Source organism: Somniosus microcephalus, chromosome 22 (assembly GCF_052327205.1).
Source record: "Somniosus microcephalus isolate GS21.2 chromosome 22, FLI_Smic_1.0, whole genome shotgun sequence".
Lineage (NCBI taxonomy): Eukaryota > Metazoa > Chordata > Chondrichthyes > Squaliformes > Somniosidae > Somniosus > Somniosus microcephalus.
The window spans coordinates 34,314,622-34,335,128 of NC_141008.1; the positions used below are offsets into that span (position 1 = coordinate 34,314,622).

At 45.5% G+C, this 20,507-nt stretch overlaps 1 protein-coding gene across 5 annotated transcripts in view; it reads right to left on the bottom strand.

The window, feature by feature from the left end:
- The window catches only part of LOC147102163 (myeloperoxidase-like), a 91,011-nt gene extending 71,161 nt beyond the window's left edge, over positions 1–19,850 (bottom strand). The window contains exons 1-2 of one of the 5 annotated variants that reach the window (XM_085964430.1): positions 13,332–19,850; positions 1,873–1,966 (exon numbers count right to left, since the gene is read on the bottom strand). In XM_085964430.1, coding sequence (XP_085820556.1) covers positions 1,873–1,966; positions 13,332–13,404 — 167 coding nt within the window. In that variant the 5' untranslated portion in view covers positions 13,405–19,850. Of the gene's footprint in view, positions 1–1,872; positions 1,967–13,331 lie in introns of those variants that run through there. The other 4 variants (XM_085964429.1, XM_085964432.1, XM_085964433.1 and 1 more) reach the window with 4 other exon arrangements.
- Positions 19,851–20,507: the final 657 nt, after the last annotated feature.

Sequence of the window (20,507 nt, forward strand, 5' to 3'; positions counted from 1 at the left end):
AGATAACAAATAACAGGTAACACAATAGATAATGGATAACAACAGATGTCATAAGATAACAGGATAGATAACAGATAATAGATAGCAGATGGTATATTATCTAACAGATAGAAATTAACAGATAACATGACATAACAGATAGCAGAAACAAAATAACATAACAGATCACAGATATCAGATCACATAGCAGAGAGTTTGGCTAAGTGATAGCATTCTTCTGAGCCAAGTGGTCATGGATTAAAACCCCAGGATTTGAGCACATAATCCAGGTTGCCACCAGTGCAGCACTGAGGGATTGCTACACAGTTGGAGGTCCCTCTCTGACTGCATGAATGGTTCCAGACTTTAAACCATACCTCCCACATACTCCATGACACCTAGAAAACAGACCACTTATAAGCTGCCGAGTCCCTCTTAAATCCTCACATTTGCTTCCCAGTCAAATCATCTGCTCAATGCTTCCCAGTTCCCAGCTCCATGCTCTGATACTTGGTGTTGAACGCAGCCATGTGTTAGATTATAAATTCTGTAAAGATCAGACTCTTCCTGGTAACTGTCTGAGGCTGAACCAGACTGTTTGCAACCTTGATGTCGTATTTTACCTAAGACCGCCTATCTACACCTCCATAACATCGCCCAATGCCACCCCTACCTCAGCTCATCTGCTGCTGAAAGCCTCATCCATGCCTTTGTTACATAGAAACATAGAAGATAGGAGCAGGAGTAGGCCATTCGGCCCTTCGAGCCTGCTCCGCCATTCAACGAGATCATGGCTGATCATCCAAACCCTAGCACCCGGTCCCTACACCGACAGCCATCCCACCCAAGCCCTATCCCCGTAACCCCACGTATTTAATCCCCCCTAACACTAAGGGCCAATTTTTATCATGGCCAATCAACCTAACCCGCACATCTTTGGACTGTGGGAGGAAACCGGAGCACCCGGAGGAAACCCACGCAAACACGGGGAGAATGTGCAAACTCCACACAGACAGTCACCTGAGGCCGGATTTGAACCCGGGTCCCTGGCGCTGTGAGGCAACAGTGCTAACCACTATGCCACCGTGCTGCCCTAGAATTGACTGTTCCAACGCACGCTTGGCCGGCCTCCCATCTTCCACACTCCATAAACTTAAGCTCATCCAAAATTCTGCTGTCCGTATCCTAACTCAGACCAAGTCCCTTTCACCTATCACTCCTGTGCTCGCTGACCTGCATTGGCTCCAAGTCTGGCAACGCCTCGATTTTAAAATTCTCATCCTAGTTTTCAAATCTCTCCATAGCCTCACCTCTCCCTATCTCTGTAACCTCCCCCAGCCCTACAACCCTCCGAGATATCTGTGCTCCTCCAATTCTGGCCTCTTGCGCATCCCCGATTTTAATTGCTCCACCATTGACGGCCGGGCCTTCAGTGCTGAAGCTCTGGAATTCCCTCCCTAAACCTCTCTGTCTCTCTACCTCTCTTTCCTCCTTTAAAACCTACCTTTCTCATCTGCCCTAATATCCCCTAATGTGGCTCAGTGTCAGAGATTTTTTGATAACGCTCCTGTGAAGCGCCTTGAGACGTTTTACTATGTTAAAGGCACTATATAAATGCAGGTTGTTGTTGTTGTTGACTGAAAACATGTACCAATATCAAATCGCAAAACAGATATCAGAACATAGCAGCTCACTCAACCACAGTATACCTTCAAAGCAGCACACCTTAAAGAGAAACGCACTGGCAGGTGCTTAACCCTTACTACTGAACCCTCTACTCTTCATCTGTGAGCAGCACCATTGGATTTAACTAGTGCATTTAAACATTAAATTAGTTTGCTTAGTGTAACTGGCTTCAGTCTGAGGTCAGTGTTACGAAGGTAATTTACTCACCCATCTCTGGTCGCTTTATACGCTCTGTCTACCATTTTGATAGCTTCCTGTACAGCGCTGTGTACAAACGGACTGCCCAGGGCTTCCTCAGAACCTGTAGACACAGGAGGAACACAGCAGCTTCAGCCACACAGTCAACTGAGAAACAGTGTGGGTTTTAAGGAGCGTCTTAAAGGAGGAAAGAGAGGTAGAGAGGCGGCGAGGTGATTATCTAAAAACAAGTAGATCTCCTATAACAAGTGAGTGGGGAATGGAACCCAGGTGAAAACCAGCACAGTTTGATGAAGTGATAGCTGGAATGGGATGGAGTAGGACACAACTCCTGAGCTGAAGCAGCAATTGTCTCCTGTTGTCTGACAACTGGGAGTGGTAAGTCTGGGGTCTGAAGCAGGAACTGAGACCAGGAGTGAAACCATTCTTGGAGCAGAGACCGGGAATGATGCCATTTATGGAGCAGAGACCAGGGGCTGGATTTTCTCAGTGGGGAGCTTTTGGAGGCGGGACTCCCACTTGTCAGGTTTTAGTCCCGCCTCCATCGACTTGTGGCCAACCCACACTATTTCTCCTTGATTGACCTTGTTAAGCCCGCCCAGCAGGCTTAGCAGGCCAATTAAGGGAAAGCCGGTTACAGGTGACGTCAGCAAGTGACATTTCATTTGTGAAGAGCTTTTGACAGATGAAATGTCAGCGTTTGACGGCTCGATGAATCTGTCAAACACTGACAATCTGTCCTCTAAGTTGAGCCCTTCCACTCAGGCTCACTTGATCTGTCCTGAGCAGAAAGCAGAAGGCTGCAGCTTTTGACAGTTCAGCGGCCATTCTGCTTTCTGTGCCGGTGAGATGAGGGGCTCCCAATACCTGAACGGATGAAGTCTGCAGGAAGAAGTAAAGGTAAGTAAAACTTATTAAAACACTTTACACACACCTCACACACTTACCTCTCCACACTTACACTCATCACTCACCTGCACACCGGACATCTCGACCCTTCCGACCCCCGCAGACCGACGGCCCGCCTCGCTGACCCTGGCGAGGTTCGGAGCCATCGGGAAGCCCACACGTCAGGGCTGAAAATAGGGATTCTCAAAAAAACTGCCTGTTAACTATAAGTTAACAGGCAGTTAATTGGCACTAATCCCCTTCCCGCCTCGGGGAAGTGGCTCCCAGCGCGGGTCGGGTACCCGCCTCCTGGGACAATGGCACGGAGGCACGTTGGGGGCAGGATGGGTACCCATCCCCAGATTCTGCCATTTTCCCGCAGTCCCGCCTCCTTACCCGCCTCCCTAGGGCTGGCAAAATTCCCCCCCCAGGAGTGTGATCAATCCTGGGGTTGAGATCAGGAGTGAAGCCATTTCTGGAGCAGAGACCAGGAGTGAGACTATTATATTATTGGGGTTGAGACTCTGTTTTATTGTATAGAAAGAAAATCACAACTACTTTCACTACTGCAAATGACTCCTGTATCCTTTCCCATTTCTGAATGGGGGAGGGGAGGGGTGCTGCTAACAAACAGGTCAGTATTGCTGTCAATCATTAAAAATCCTGTTGCATTATGCACTCAAACCCCTACTCCTCCCTATTTTCCTCTCCAGTTCCAAATCATGACTTTGTTTATTGGTCTCAGAAGGCTGACACTGGTACATTCTGGCAGTTGTAGTCATTCAAGTGAGCTGATAGTTGACACAGGGATAGCTGTGAGTAGCTCAAGGAACTCAAATGACCAGGTACTTGAAAGAAGGACATGCTTCCGGAGACAGACATTGCTGGAGAGATTTCAAATGCAGAAAAGGCAACAGTACAGGTAAATGGGATGATTCTTTTTGTAACATGTCTAATTTTTATGTGTTTGTTATGTTACAAATTATTTTTAGTACAGTCTCCCTGCTTTATTAACAAAATAAGATGGTCCTCAAAAGAATTTTCAAAAGGTAATTTGAGTCATTTAATTGTGTCACTTCTTTCCATTTATTGTGTTTGCCGATTCTTCATTGACCATTTTCTATAAGTTCATTGGTTGGTTCCCTACCTATTCAGCTGTGGTTCATTGCTTTTCATGAATATAGCAATTGAGCCCATCATGATTTTATTGTCTAACATATGGTGTCAAAACTGTGATGACTTCTGAGGCAGCTATACCAGCAGATCTCTTGTGGCATTGTTCAGAGTCAAATACAATTTTATAGCAGTAGGGGATCCATGCAACACACAATGTACTATCAATGCTGTCTATTCTACTTGTTTTTGATTCTTAAGTTCCTTACCTCTTCAATTCTGATTTGCTACTGTTTTACTTTGAGCCAATCAATAAAGTGTGATGGCTGAAGTGTGACAGGAAGTGTGATGCTTAGAGGGAGTGTGCGCTCTACACAAGGTTTTTAATATATTAGATATATTATGTAAAGATCAATATTTCCTAATGCAACATATATAATGGAAAAACATTGTGCCAAATTTCCTCAGGGATTCCACCGAACTCCTCCAATGACTTTAGCTGGATTCCAGAAAGTACTGGGAAAAGGCAAGTTGGTTGTGTTGGGTCCCCGTCGACTCTAGCATTTCTTGGTCAGCCTTGTAAGGAGACTGGCCTCCACCAGCCCCTTACGAGGCCAATAATGAAAGGGGACAGAGCCAGGGGTGGGGACTCCCTATGTTGGGAATTCCCATTTCCTCAATTCAGTAGAAATCCGGCATATCACTGAAGCCCAGTACCACGACTGAGCTGAAGCGTACCGGCCTCTAGATGGGCACAAGTGGGCCCCACTGGGGGGAGGTCCAAACCAAGGGAGCAACCTGGAACCTTGAAGAAAGGAACTGCACTTTTTTATTCACAAAGAACCTGTATCTGCTCCCTCACGTGGAGGCTGAAGAAGTGATTGCTGGGTTTTTGGGGGAGGGGTTGGACCCCCTCCCCCCTTCCCAGATGGCAGGCAGGGGAATTTCTGGTCACAGTGGGCAGGTGGGCAGCAGTCCGTAGTGGTATGCCCATCAGTTGACCCCACGTAAATGAGATGGCCTCCTGCTGATCTCATAAAATGTCAGTGGGTCAATGCTGGAACGCATCAGCGGGCACAATCCCAGTGGTTACCCCAGAATTGTGGCCTGTCAATTTTTATGGCCCTTATGCCAACATTAGTAAGTGTGAACCTCATGCAGCAGTATGTCCTTGCTCCATATAACTCATTTAAAGGAGGATCCCACAGGGGACCCCAGCCTACACCTTGCACTGGTGTTCTCTTAACAGCCACAAATAGCAGGACATACAATTGAAACAAAATGGCCCTTTTAATGACAATGCAAAGCCCCCACCTCCAATATGTTGACCTTATTTCACAGCACCCATTTTTAATGGGACAGCTTTCTCAACCCTAACCCTAACCCTAACCCAGTGCTGGACCCAGAAATCAGGTCACAATTCTTTGTGATGTCAGAACAGCTCAGAAAATATCTACTTTGCGTGTTGTTTTCCTGAGGTGCAGTGCTACAGGGCCTCCATGTATAATGTCCGAAATCTGTGGGTAGCATTACTGGGGTAGAGATCTAACCTTACGGGTCTTCCTCCTATTTTTCCAGTTCACTGTGCCTCTGCAATGAGCATTCCTGGGGAGTTAGGGCCAGGAAAATGGGTCATATTGAATCAACTTATATTTAAATGATGACTCCATCTTTGTCCACACAACCTCTCCCTTAACTTTTGTTTAATTTGGGAAATATTAATATGTCCAACAGCAATAAGAACATAAGAACATAAGAAATAGGAGCAGGAGTAGGCCATTCAGCCCCTTGAGCCTGCTCTGCCATTTAATGAGATCATGGCTGATCGATTTTTGCCTCAATTCCACTTTCCTGCCCGCTCCCCATAAACCTTGACTCCCCTGTTGCTCAAAAATCTGTCTATCTCCGCCCTGAATATATTCAATGACTCAGCTTCCACAGCTCTCTGGGGTAAAGAATTCCAAAGATTCATGACACTCTGAGAGAAGAAATGCCTCCTCATCTCCGTCTTAAATGGGCGGTCCCTTATTCTGAAACTATGCCCCATCATTCTAGATTCCCCCTCGAGGGGAAACATCCTCTCAGCATCCACCCTGTCAATCCCCCTCAGAATCTTATATGTTTCAATGAGATCACCTCTCATTCTTCTAAACTCCAATGAGTATAGGCCCAACCTGCTCAACCTTTCTTCATAAGATAACCCTTCCATCCCAGGAATCAACCTCGTGAACCTTCTCTGATCTGCCTCCAATGTAAGTATACCCCTCCTTAAATAAGGGGACCAAAACTGTACGCGGTACTCTAGGTGTGGTCTCACCAGCGCCCTGTACAGTTGTAGCAAGGCTTCCCTACTTTTATACTCTATCACCCTTGCAATAAAGGCCACATTCCATTTGCCTTTCTAATTATTTGCTGCACCTGCATGTTAACTTTTTGTGTTTCATGTACCAGGACACTCAAATCCCTCTGTACCACCGCATTCTGTAGTCTTTCTCCATTTAAATAATATTTTGCTTTTCTATTCTTCCTACCAAAGTGGATAACTTCACATTTAACCACATTATACGCCATCTGCCAAATTCTTGCCCACTCACTTAATCTATCTATATCCCTTTGCAGACTCATTATGTCCTCCTCACAAGTTGCTTTCCCACCTACCTTTGTATCGTCTGCAAATTCGGCTACAATACACTCGCTTCCTTCATCCAATTATTAATATAGATTGAAAATAGTTGAGGCCCCAGCACTGATCCCTGTGGCACCCCACTAGTTACAGATTGCCAACCTGAAAATGACCCATTTATCCCGACTCTCTGTTTTCTGTTAGTTAGCCAATCCTCTATCCAACCTAATATATTACCCCCAACACCATGAGCTCTTATCTTATGCAGTAACCTTTTAGGTGGCACTTTATCGAATGCCTTTTGGAAATCCAAATACACTACATCTACTGGTTCCCCTTTATCCACCCTGCTCGTTACCTCGTCAAAGAACTCGAATAGATTTTTCAAACACGATTTCCCTTTCATAAAACCATGTTGACTCTGTTTGATTGTATTATGATTTTCTAAATGCCCTGCTACTACTTCCTTAATAATTGATTCGAGCATTTTGCTAATGACAGATGTTAGGCTAACTGGCCTATAGTTTCCTGCTTTCTGTTTTCCTCCTTTTTTGAATAAGGGCGTTACATTTGCAGTTTTCCAATCCGCAGGGACTTTTACAGAGTCACGGGAATTTTGGAAGATTACAACCAATGCATCCACTATCTCTGTAGCAACTTCTTTTAAGACCCTAGGATGCAGACCCATAAGTTTGCCTTGCACTTTTTCTCTAGTGATAGTGATTGTTTTAAGTTCCTCCCTCCCTTTTGCCCCTTGATTTTCTACTATTACTGGGATGTTTTTAGTGTCCTCTACTGTGAAGACAGATACAAAATATTTGTTCAATGCCTCTGCCATTTACTTGTTTCCCATTATTATTTCCCCAGTCTTGTCCTCTAAGGGACCAATGTTTATTTTAACTATTCTCTTCCTTTTTATATACTTGTAGAAGCTCTGTCAGTTTTTATATTTCTTGCTAGTTTACTCTCATAAGTTATTTTCATACTCTTTATTATTTTTTTAGTCATCCTTTGCTGGTTTCTAAAATTTTCCCAATCTTCTGGCCTACCACTAATTTATGCAACATTGTATGCCTTTTCTTTCAATTTGATACCATCCTTAACTTCCTTGGTTAGCCATGGTTGGTTGACCCTTCTCTTCGAATCTTTCTTTCTCACTGAAATATATCTTTGTTGAAAATCATGAAATATCTTTTTAAATGTCTGCCACTGCTTTCCTACCTTCTAATCTATTTTCCCAGTCCACTTTAGCCAAGTCTCTCCTCATACCTTTGTAATTGCCTTTATTTAATTTCAGACCCAAGTTTCTCACCTTCAAACTGAATGTGGAATTCTATCATGTTATGATCACTCTTCCCTAGAGGGTCCTTTACTATGAGATCATGAATTAATCCTGTTTCATTACACATTACCAGATCTAAAATAACCTGTTCCCTGGTTGGTTCCACAACGTATTGTTCCAAGAAACTGTCCCAAATATACTCTATGAACTCATCCTCAAGGTTGCTTTTGCCAATTTGATTTGTCTAATCTATATGAAGATTAAAATCACCCACGATAATTGCAGTACCTTTCTTACAAGCCCCCATTAGTTCTTAATTTATACTCAGTCCTATAGTGTAGCTACTGTTAGGGGGCCTATAGACTACTCCCACCAGTGCCTTCTTTCCCTTACTATTTCTTACCTCCACTCAAATTGATTCTACATCTGGAATTTCCAAACCAAGATAATTTCTCACTCTTGAGCTGATCTCATCCTTTATTAGCAGAGTTACCCCACCTCCTTTTCCTTTCTGTCTATCCTTCCGAAATGTCAAATACCCCTGAATATTCAGTTCCCAGCCTTGGTCACATTGCAATCACGGCTCTGTGATGGCTATTAGATCATACCCATTTATTTCTATTTGCGCCGTCAATTCATCTATTTTGTTATGAATGCTTCATGCATTCAGATAAAGAGCTTTTAATTTTGTCTTTTTATCATTTTTCCCTACTCTGACCTTATTTGCTGGTGCACGCTTATGTTTGTACGCTCTGTCCCTTCCTGTCACACTCTGGTTTTCATTGCCCATATCGCTACCCTGCACTATTGCCCTGTCCTTGCTCTTTAATTTCTAATTTTCCACTTGCTTGAACCCTCCCGCCACCCCCCCCCCCCCACCTATTTAGTTTAAAGCCCTATCTACAGCCCTAGTTATTCGATTCACCAGGATATTGGACCCAGCATGGTTCAAGTGAAGGCCGTCCCAATGGAACAGCTCACTCTTTCCCCAGTACTGGTGCCAGTGCCCCATGAATCAAAACCCATTTCTCCCACACCAATCCTTGAGCCACGCATTCAACTCTCTGATCTTATTGACCCTATACCAATTTGCTCGTGGCTCAGGTAATAATCCAGAGATTATTACCTTTAGTCATAGAGTCATAGAGTTATACAGCACAGAAAGAGGCCCTTCGGCCCACCGTGTCCGCGTCAGCCATCAAGCCCTGTCTATTCTAATCCCATTTTCCAGCACTTGTTCCATAGCCTTGTATGCTATGGCGTTTCAAGTGCTCATCTAAATGCTTCTTGAATGTTGTGAGGGTTCCTGCCTCTACCACTCTTTCAGGCAGTGAGTTCCAGATTCCAACCATCCTCTGGGTGAAAAAGTTTTTCCTCAAATCCCCTCTAAACCTCCTGCCCCTTACCTTGAAACTATGCCCCCTGGTTATTGACCCCTCTACTAAGGGGAAAAGTTCCTTTCTATCTACCCTATCTATACCCCTCATAATTTTGTACACCTCAATCAGGTCCCCACTCAGCCTTCTCTGCTCTAAGGAAAACAACCCCAGCCTGTCCAGTCTCTCTTCATAGCTGAAGCGCTCCAGCCCAGGTAACATCCTGGTGAATCTCCTCTGCACCCTCTCCAATGCAATCACATCCTTCCTATAGTGTGGCGACCAGAACTGCATACAATATTCCAGCTGTGGCCTAACTAGCGTTTTGTACAACTCCATCATAACCTCCCTGCTCTTATATTCTATGCCTCGGCTAATGAAGGCAAGTATCCATATGCCTTTTTAACCACCTTATCTACCTGTCCTGCTGCCTTCAGGGATCTATGTACATGCACACCAAGGTCCCTCTGATCCTCTGTCCTTCCTAGGGTTCTACCATTCATTGTGTATTCCCTTGCCTTGTTAGTCCTCCCAAAATGCATCACCTCACACTTTTCAGGGTTAAATTCCATTTGCCACTGTTCTGCCCATCTAACCAACCCATCTATATAGTCCTGTAGCCTGAGGTTTCCCTCCTTGCTATTTACCACTCCACCAAATTTCATGTCATCTGCGAACGTACTGATCATACCTCCTACAATCATATCTAAGTCATTAATGTACACTATAAACAGCAAAGGACCCAGCACCGATCCCTGTGGTACACCACTGGACAAAGACTTCCAGTCACAAAAACAACCTTCGGCCATTACCCTCTGCCTCCTGCCACTAAGCCAATTTTGGATCCAATGTGCCAAATTGCCCTGGATCCCATGGGCTCTTACCTTCTTGACCAGTCTCCCATGTCGGACTTTGTCAAAAACCTTACTGAAGTCCATGTCAACTACATCAACTGCACTACCCTCATCCACACACCTAGTCACCCCCTCGAAAAATTCAATCAAATTGGTTAGACATGACCTCCCCCTGACAAAACCATGCTGACTATCCTTGATTAATCCTTGCCTCTCCAAGTGGAGACTAATTCTGTCCCTCAGAATTTTTTCCAATAATTTCCCTACCACTGATGTTAGGCTCACTGGCCTGTAATTCCCTGGTTTATCCCTTCTACCCTTCTTGAATAATGGTACTGCGTTAGCTGTTCTCCAGTCCTCTGGCACCTCCCCTGTGGCCAGAGAGATTCTGAAAATTTGTGTCAGAGCCCCTGCAATCTCCTCCCTTGCCTCACACAGTAGCCTGGGATACATCTCGTCTGGGTCTGGGGATTTATCCACTTTTAATCCTGCTAAAACCGCTAGTACCTCCACCCTCTCAATACTAATTTGTTCAAGTATATCACAATCCCCCTGCCTGATTTTTATGCCTACATCGTCCTTCTCCATAGTGAACCTTTGTGGTTCTGCTTTTTAATTTAGACCCTAGCTGCTCATACTCCCTCAGCAGCACCTCTTTCTTAGTCTTACCTATGTCATTGGTTCTTACGTGGACCACGACAACTGGATCCTTCCCCTCCCACTCCCAAGTTCCTCTCCAGCATCAAGGAGATGTCCTTAACCCTGGCACCGGGAAGGCAACACAGCCTTCGGGACTCACGCTCTCGGCTGCAGGGAACAGTATCTATCCCCCTAACTATACGGTCTCCTACCACTACGGCATTCCTTTTTACACCCCCCACTTGAATGGCCCCCTGTATCACAGTGCCAAGGTCATAGAAACATAGAAGCATAGAAGATAGGAGCAGGAGTAGGCCATTCAGCCCCTCGAGCCTGCTCCGCCATTCAATGAGATCATGGCTGATCATCCAAGTTCAGTACCCAGTACCTGCTTTCTCCCCATACCCCTTGATCCCTTTAGCCTTAAGAAATATATCCAACTCCTTCTTGAATATATTTAATGAATTGGCCTCTACTGCCTTCTGTGGTAGAGAATTCCACAGGTTCACCACTCTCTGGGTGAAGAAATTCCTCCTCATTTCTTATCCTTAGACTGTGATCCCTGGTTCTGGATTCCCCGACCATCGGGAACATCCTCCCTGCATCTAGTCTGTCCAGTCCTGCCAGAATTTTATAAGTTTCAATGAGATCCCCACTCATTCTTCTAAACTCCAGCGAGTACAAGCCCAATCGACCCAATCTCTCCTCATACGTCATTCCTGCCATCCCAGGTATCAGCCTGGTGAATCTTCGCTGAACTCCTTCCATGGCAAGAACATCCTTCCTCAGATAAGGTGACCAAAACTGCACACAATACTCAAGATGTGGCCTCACCAAGGCCCTGTACAACTGTAGCAAGACATCCTTGTTCCTGTACTCAAACCCTCTCGCTATGAAGGCCAACATACCATTTGCCTTCTTAGCCGCCTGCTGCACCTGCATGCTTACCTTCAGCGACTGGTGCACAAGGACACCCAGGTCTCGTTGCACTTCCCCTTCTCCCAATCTATTGCCATTCAGATAATAATCTGCCTTCCTGTTTTTGACACCAAAGTGGATAACCTCACATTTATCCACGTTATATTGCATCTGTCATGCTTCTGCCCAATCACCCAACCTGTCCAAATCATCCTGGAGTTTCTTGGCATCCTCCTCACAGCACACACGTCCACCCAGCTTTGTGTCATCTGCAAATTTGGAGATATTACATCTAGTTCCCTTGTCAAGATCATTAATATATATTGTGAATAGCTGGGGTCCAAGGACCGATCCCTGCGGTACCCCACTAGTCACTGCCTGCCACTCGGAAAAAGACCCGTTTATTCCAACTCTTTGCTTTCTATCTGCCAACCAGTTTGCTCATCCTCCCTGCAGTTCCTGCGCTCGTCCACACAGGTTACAAGAACCTCGTAACTGTTGGACAAATGCAAGGGCTGAGGCTCCTCCAATGCTACCTCCTGGATCCCCATACCTGCCTAACTCACAGGCACACACTCCTGTCCCTGACCACAGGCCAAATCTGAAGTATTTAACCTAAGGGGTGTGACTGCCTCCTGGGACGAAGTGTCCAGGTAACTTTCTCCCTCCCTGATGTATGACAATGTCTGCAGCTCGGACTCCAGCTCATCAACTCTGAGCCAAAGTTCCTCGAGCTGACACTTACTGCAGATGTGGTCGCCCTGGATCACACTGGTTTCCACCAGCTCCCACATGCTACAGCTGCAACACATCACCTGCCCTGCCATCTCTATTGTACTTTATTTAATTAATTACTTCAATATCAATCAATTGTCTATTTATAGTTTTTAATCTAGGTAAACTAGGTAATAACCTTGTTTAATTTATTTAATTTATTAAAATAAGATTAGTTAATTATAAATTTAGTTACATGCTATAGGTCTTTACTGTAACTTAGCCCTCAGACCTAAGAGAAAAGAAATACTCACCATCAATCACCTACCTGCTTATCTGTGACGTCACATTTTGACTTTTTTTGTTACTGAATCGGAGCCTCACTGCCCCTCCCTCGCTGGCTCTGCTCTCGGGCCTCCTCTCGCCGTGCTCTTTATTCTGCTCCCGCTGCCACTCCGGAAATATCGGGCAAATCCCCCTTAAGTACCCAATCTGGCCAGTTTCTACCTTACCCAAACAATGACCATGACTTTCACCCTCCAACAATTTTGGTCAGATCAGCAAATATGCAATACATAGAATTACATAGAATCTACAGCACAGAAACAGATTATTCCTCCTAACTGGTCTATGCCAGCGTTTATGCTCCACATGAGCCTCCTCCCACCCCTCTTCAGCTAAACCTATCAGGATATCCTTCTATTGCTTTCTCCCTCATGTTATTAACTAGCTTCCCCTTAAATCTGTCTTTGCTTTTCACCTGAAACACTTGTGGTAGCGAGCTCCACATTCTTACCACTCTTTGGGTAAAGACGTTTCTCCTGAATTCCCTGTGGATTTATTGGTGACTATCTAATATTTATGGCTTGTAGTTTTGCTCTCCCCACAGTGGAAATATCTTCTCTACATTTACCCTATTAAACCGTATCATAATTTTAAAGAACTCTATTATTTTCAGTTAGAGTCACTCTAATTAAACTTGCTTCAGGTGACAGCACCAAAGTCTCCCCTACTCAGTGACATTACAAGACACACTGGGGGATTTAGGTTCAATTTCTTACCTGCATGAACTCTGTCAGTCCGATGCACGAAAAATCCAGTGAGGAACATGCCCAGGAACCACACGGGCAGCATTCTGAAAGAAATACATTCAGTACATGAGTCAGGCTGACAGTACAGGGATGGAAGTACACCTAGCAGAATATATCTTAATACACAGAGGGATAGATAGCAAAGAGTTACGCAGTTACAACACCAACCCAGCAGTGAGTCACATCAAACCCGCACTCAGTCACAGCACCAACCCAGCACCCAGTCTCATCACCAGACCAGCACCAACCCAGCACCCAGTCACATCACCAGACCAGCACCACCCCAGCACCCAGTCACATCACCAGACTAGCATCCAGCCTCATGACCAACACATCACACCATCACAACAACCTAGCACTTAATTAAATCACTAACCCAACAATAGTTACAGTACCAACCCAGCACCCTTACCAAGGCAACATGTTAGCCCAGCACCAATCAAATAAGCAAACCAACAGCCTTTATCAGTCAAATCTCCTCACCTACTCAAAGGTCTAGAACCATCCCAGTGACCAGTCACAGCATCAACCAGCATCTACTTGTCTAATCATAGATTCAAACCAGCACCTAGTCCAGTGCCACCCGAGGATTCAGTCAGAGTCCAACATCCAGTCACAGTGTCAGCGCAGCATCTGCCTAGCATATAACCCATTGTATCGCCCCTCACCCACCCAGTACCGAATAACAACACAAACCTGGCATTTCAATCACAGCGCCAAGCCAGCTGCCAGTCAGCCTTACCAAGTCCTGGCCCACTCACACCAACCCAGCACCCAATTTCCCAGCAATCCTCTCACCCCGTCACACCAACCCAAGATCCAGTCACAAACCTAGCACCTAGTCTCAGCATCAGCACAGCCAGTGTCGGCTGCCTTACTGCTTTTGAAGAAAATTAGTGATGGAGTGTCTAGGTTACTATGCGAGGGTGAAGTAGAAAGGTGTGTCCTCCCTCAACCACACTGGTCTTTGTCAAATCCCAGTTTAAAAAAAACAAGGAAATAATATAAGTGACAGTTTAGAAAACTTTCAACCGAAATGTAAAAGGCAAGCGTGAGAATACAGAAACACCGCCAGTGGTTGATGATGCACTCTGGGAGAGACAGTTAAATGGAATCATAGGGTGTAAGGTGGATAGGGCAATCTAGAGACAAAAACTAACACTACAACAAACTACAAAGCAAAACTGACCATGACAGTGAAACCGCACCACAAGAGACCATTGACACTGCGCCCACCACCTGTCAGTCACAGTATTAACTCGCACATCTTGAGGATGCAGTTACACTATGGGATGATGGAAAAAGTCACTGGGGCTGAATCTGGCAGTGTGACTCCAGCTGTAATGCTCGCTCCCTTCAATTACACCAAAGGGAATCACATTTCTGCGCTACCTAAAGGAAGGATGTGAATTTTCTTTTATACTAACCCAAAATGATGTCCAATCTAAAATGTAAATGTCATTACGCTATCCCTAAAATCCGAATGTCAGACTCACTGAAGTATACGTACACAGTGCTGGGCAGACGGATTATCACTCACCTCCTGCACGTTTGACTCTGTTGCCGACACTCATCCTATTTAACGGCAGAGCCGTCCCCACAGACTGCGTGGACTGACGCCCCTTTCTGACGACTCAAGTTACGAATGTATCGCGTCTGCTTTAAGTTGATGTGACAGTCTCTGTTCAATCGGGTATAGTGTGCGTGCAAATCACAAGACTGACAGCAACACTGAGGGTGCCAACCAATCACCTGTTTCATTTATAATATGGGCTTGAGGTAAATACCAGTACTGAACCGGTTATTATGGGATGGATTCCACTGCACTGCAATTTCCAAGTATTTGAAACCCCCCTACACCACCAGCAATCCCAGTCCAATCAGGGCTTGATAGGCTCAAATCAATAGATTGGGGTAGATTTTGACATTGTGGATGTTGTAAACCAGGCGATATGGGCTCAGCCTCCTGTTGTACATCTATCCCGAATTTTATTTTCATTGACTTCACGCGGGCTGCCGATTCGCTATCACCTGTTTTACAGTACCGCACAAAGTCAAAATCTACCCCATCCTGTTTCATATTCTTTTAATTTATGAGGGGGCTTGCAAAGTAAAATGATTTCTCAAAGCTTAGTGATGCCCTGTGATCAGTTACAAAATGTTGGTTTCCTGCAGTGTATAAAAGATCCATTAATATAACGAATGGAAATGAAAACTGCACAAATACAGTGAAATCCAATCCAGCAGCAATTGAGCTACTAATTCAAAATATCGACTGAGCAACAGTGACATCAGGTTACTGTAATTGGAATTGACCAAGCAATGTCTCAAAGGTGTTTGTTCATTTGTAATTCATCAGATCTGTTGCTGTTTTAGCAGCCCTGCATATTACTACAGTTTGACCTTTGCAGCTCCAAGAACAGTGAAATGTCAAGCTTAAAATATTTACTCCATCTCCCCTTTTGCAATATTCTACCGCCAGCAGTGTGTTCCCTTCGAACAATAATTCCCACTGTGTACAGGTTAGGGTCTGTAGGTAATGATCATTCGGTCAATGTGCAGAGATTTGTGTGCTTGGATCATTGTGTGTGGGTCAGTGTTTGTGGATCATTGTGTGTGGGTCAGTCTTCAGGGATCATTGTGTGTGGGTCAGTGTTTGCGGATCATTGTGTGTGGGTCATTGTTTGTGGATCATTCTGTGTGGGTCAGTGTTCAGGGATCATTGTGTGTGGGTCAGTGTTCAGGGATCATTGTGTGTGGGTCAGTGGTCAGGGATCATTGTGTGTGGGTCAGTGTTCAGGGATCATTGTGTGTGGGTCAGTGTTTGCGGATCATTGTGTGTGGGTCAGTGTTCAGGAATCATTGTGTGTGGGTCATTGTTTGTGGATCATTCTGTGTGGGTCAGTGTTCAGGGATCATTGTGTGTGGGTCAGTGTTCAGGGATCATTGTGTGTGGGTCAGTGTTTGCGGATCATTGTGTGTGGGTCAGTGTTCAGGAATCATTGTGTGTGGGTCAGTGTTCAGGGATCATTGTGTGTGGGTCAGTGTTTGTGGATCATTGTGTGTGAGTCAGTGTTCAGGGATCATTGTGTGTGGGTCAGTGTTTGTGGATCATTGTGTGTGGGTCAGTGTTTATGGATCATAGTGGGTGGGTCAGTGTTCAGGGATCATTGTGTGTGGGTCAGTGTTTGTGGATCATTGTGTGTGGGTGAGTGTTCAGGGATCATTGTGTGTGGGTCAGTCTTTGTGGATCATTGTGTGTGGGTCAGTGTTCAGGGGTCATTGTGTGTGGGTCAGTGTTCAGGGATCATTGTGTGTGGGTCAGTGTTTGTGGATCATTGTGTGTGCGTCAGTGTTTGTGGATCATTGTGTGTGGGTCAGTGATCAGGAGTCATTGTGTGTGGGTCAGTGCTTGTGGATCACTGTGCGTGGGTCAGTGTTTGTGGATCATTGTGTGTGGGTCAGTGTTAAGAGATCATTGGGTGTGGGTCAGTGTTTGTGGATCATTGTGTGTGGGTCAGTGTTTGTGGATCATTGCTTGTGGGTCAGTGTTTGTGGATCATTGTGTGTGGGTCAGTGTTTGTGGATCACTGTGTGTGGGTCAGTGTTTGTGGATCATTGTGTGTGGGTCAGTGTTAGTGGATTACAGTGTGTGGGTCAGTGTTTGTGGATCATTGTGTGTGGGTCAGTGTTTGTGGATCATTGTGTGTTGGTCAGTGTTTATGGATCATTGTGTGTGGGTCAGTGTTTGTGGATCATTGTCTGTGGGTCAGTGTTCAGGGATCATTGTCTGCGGGTCAGTGTTCAGGGGTCATTGTGTGTGGGTCTCTGTTTGTGGATCATTGTGTGTGGGTCAGTGTTCGTGATCATTGTCTGCGGGTCAGAGCTCAGGGATCATTTTGCGTGTGTCAGTCTTTGTGGATCATTGTGTGTGGGTCAGTGTTCAGGGCTCATTGTATGTGGGTCAGTGTATGTGGATCATTGTGTGTGGATCAGTGTTTATGAATCATTGTGTGTAGGTCAGTGTTCTGGTATCAATGTTTGTGGTTCAGTGTCTGTGGATTTTTATGTGTGGGTCAGTGTTTGTGGATCATTGTGTGTGGGTCAGTGTTTGTGGATCATTGCGTGTGGGTCAGTGTTTGTGGATCATTGTGTGTGGGTCAGTGTTCAGGGATCATTGTGTGTGGGCCAGTGCTCAGGGATCAGTGTGTGTGGGCCAGTGTTCAGGGACCATTTTGTGTGGGTCAGTGTTCAGGGATCATTGTGTGTGGGTCAGTGTTCAGGGATCATTGTGTGTGGGTCAGTGTTTGTCGAACATTGTGTGTGGGTCAATGTTTGTGGATCATTGTGTGTGGGTCAGTGTTCAGGGATCATTGTGTGTGGGTCAGTGTTTGTGGAACATTGTGTGTGGGTCAGTGTTCATGGACCATTGTGCGTGGGTCAGTGTTCAGGGATCATTGTGTGTAGTTCAGTGTTTTGGGATCATTGTGTGTGGGTCAGTATTCTGGGATCATTGTGTGTGGGTCAGTGTTTGTGGATCATAGTGTGTGGGCCAGAGTTCAGGAATCATTGTGTGTGGGTCAGTGTTCAGGGATCATTGTGGGTCAGTGTTTGTGGATCATTGTGTGTGGGTCAGTGTTTGTGGATCATTGTGTGTGGGTCAGTGTTCAGGGATCATTGTTTGTGGGTCTGTGTTTGTGAATCAGTGTGTGTGGGTCAGTGTTTGTGGATCATTGTGCGCGGGTCAGTGTTTGTGGATCATTGTGGGTGGATTAGTGTTTCTGCATCATTGTTTGTGGGTCAGTGTTCAGGGATCATTGTGTGTGGGTCAGTGTTTGTGGATCATTGTGTGTGGGTCAGTGTTTGTGGATCATTGCGTGTGGGCCAATGTTCAGGGATCATTGTGTGTGCGTCAGTGTTTGTGGATCATTGTGGGTGGGTCACTGTTTCTGCATCATTGTGTGTGGAACAATCTTTGTGGATCATTGTGTGTGGGTCAGTGTTTGTGGATCATTGTGTGTGCATCAGTGTTCAGGGATCATTTTGAGTGGGTCTGTGTTTGTGGATCATTGTGTGTGGGTCAGTGTTCAGGGATCATTGTGTGTGGGTCAGTGTTTGTGGATCATTGTGTGTGGGTCAGTGTTTGTGGATCATTGCGTGTGGGTCAATGTTCAGGGATCATTATGTGTGGTTCAGTGTTTGTGGATCATTGTGGGTGGGTCGCTGCTTCTGCATCATTGTGTGTGGGTCAGTGTTTGTGGATCATTGTGTGTGGGTCAGTGTTCAGGGATCATTATTTGTGGGTCAATGTTTGTGGATCATTGTGTGTGGGTCAGTGTTTATGGATCATTGTCTGTGGGTCAGTGTTCAGTGATCATTGTCTGCGGGTCAGTGTTCAGGGATCATTGTGTGTGGGTCAGTGTTTGTGGATCATTGTGTGTGGGTCAGTGTTCAGGGCTCTTGTATGTGGGTCAGTGTAGGTGGATTATTGTGTGTGGATCAGTGCTTGTGGATCATTGTGTGTGGGTCAGTGTTTGTGGATCATTGTTTGTGGGTCAGTGTTTGTGGATCATTGTGTGTGGGTCAGTGTTCAGGGATCATTGTGTGTGGGTCAGTGTTTGTGCATCATTGTGTGCGGGTCAGTCTTTGTGGATCATTGTGTGTGGGTCAGCGTTTGTGGATCATTGTGTGTGGATCAGTGTTTGTGGATCATTGTGTGTGGGTCAGTGTTCAGGGATCATTGTGTGTGGGTCAGTGTTTGTGCATCATTGTGTGTGGGTCAGCGTTTGTGGATCATTGTGTGTGGGTCAGTGTTTATGGATCATTGTCTGTGGGTCAGTGTTCAGTGATCATTGTCTGCGGGTCAGTGTTCAGGGATCATTGTGTGTGTGTCAGTGTTCAGGGATCATTGTGTGTGGGTCAGTCTTTGTGGATCATTGTGTGTGCGTCAGTGTTCAGGGATCATTGTGTGTGGGTCAGTGTTTGTGCATCATTGTGTGTGGGTCAGTGTTTATGGATCATTGTCTGTGGGTCAGTGTTCAGGAATCAATGTTTGTGGTTCAGTGTTTGTGGATCTTTATGTGTGGGTCACTGTTTGTGGATCATTGTGTGTGGGCCTGTGTTCAGGGATCATTTTGTGTGGGTCAGTGTTTGTGGATCATTGTGAGTGGGTCAATGTTCAGGGATCATTGTGTGTGGATCAGTGTTTGTGGATCAGTGTGTGTGGGTCAGTGTTTGTGGATCATTGTGTGTGGGTCAGTGTTTGTGGATTATTGTGTGTGGGTCAGTGTTTGTGGATCATTGTGCGTGGGTCAGTGTTCAGGGATCATTGTGTGTGGGTCATTGTTTGTGGATCATTGTGTGTGGGTCAGTGTTCAGGGCTCATTGTATGTGGGTCAGTGTATGTGGATCTTTATGTGTGGGTCAGTGTTTGTGGATCATTGTGTGTGGGTCAGTGTTTGTGGATCATTGTGTGCGGGTCAGTGTTCAGGGATCATTGTGTGTGGGTCAGTGTTTGTGGATCATTGTGTGTGGGTCAGTATTTGTGGATCATTGTGTGTGGGTCAGTGTTTGTGGATCATTGTGTGTGGGTCAGTGTTCAGGGATCATTGTGTGTGGGTCAGTGTTCAGGGATCATTGTGTGCGGGTCAGTGTTCAGGGATCATTGTGTGTGGGCCAGTGTTCAGGGATCATTGTGTGTGGGTCAGTGTTTGTGGATCATTGTGTGTGGGTCAGTATTTGTGGATCATTGTGTGTGGGTCAGTGTTTGTGGATCATTGTGTGTGGGTCAGTGTTCAGGGATCATTGTGTGTGGGTCAGTGTTCAGGGATCATTGTGCGTGTGTCAGTGTTCAGGGATCATTGTGCGTGGGTCAGTGTTCAGGGATCATTGTGCGTGGGTCAGTGTTTTTGGATCATTGTGTGTGGGTCAGTGTTCAGGGATCATTGTGTGCGGGTGATGCGCTATCAATCACTCAAAAGACTGAGGTTAAGCGAGTAACTAACAGGCTTTTATTAACAAGAGAATGAAGGTGTGCCTCGAGTGGTCGACCAGTCCAGAATACAGAGGGACTGTGGAGCAGTCACCTTTATACCTGGACTCGTGGGAGGAGTCAGCCGAGGCATGTACAGACATGTACACAGTGGA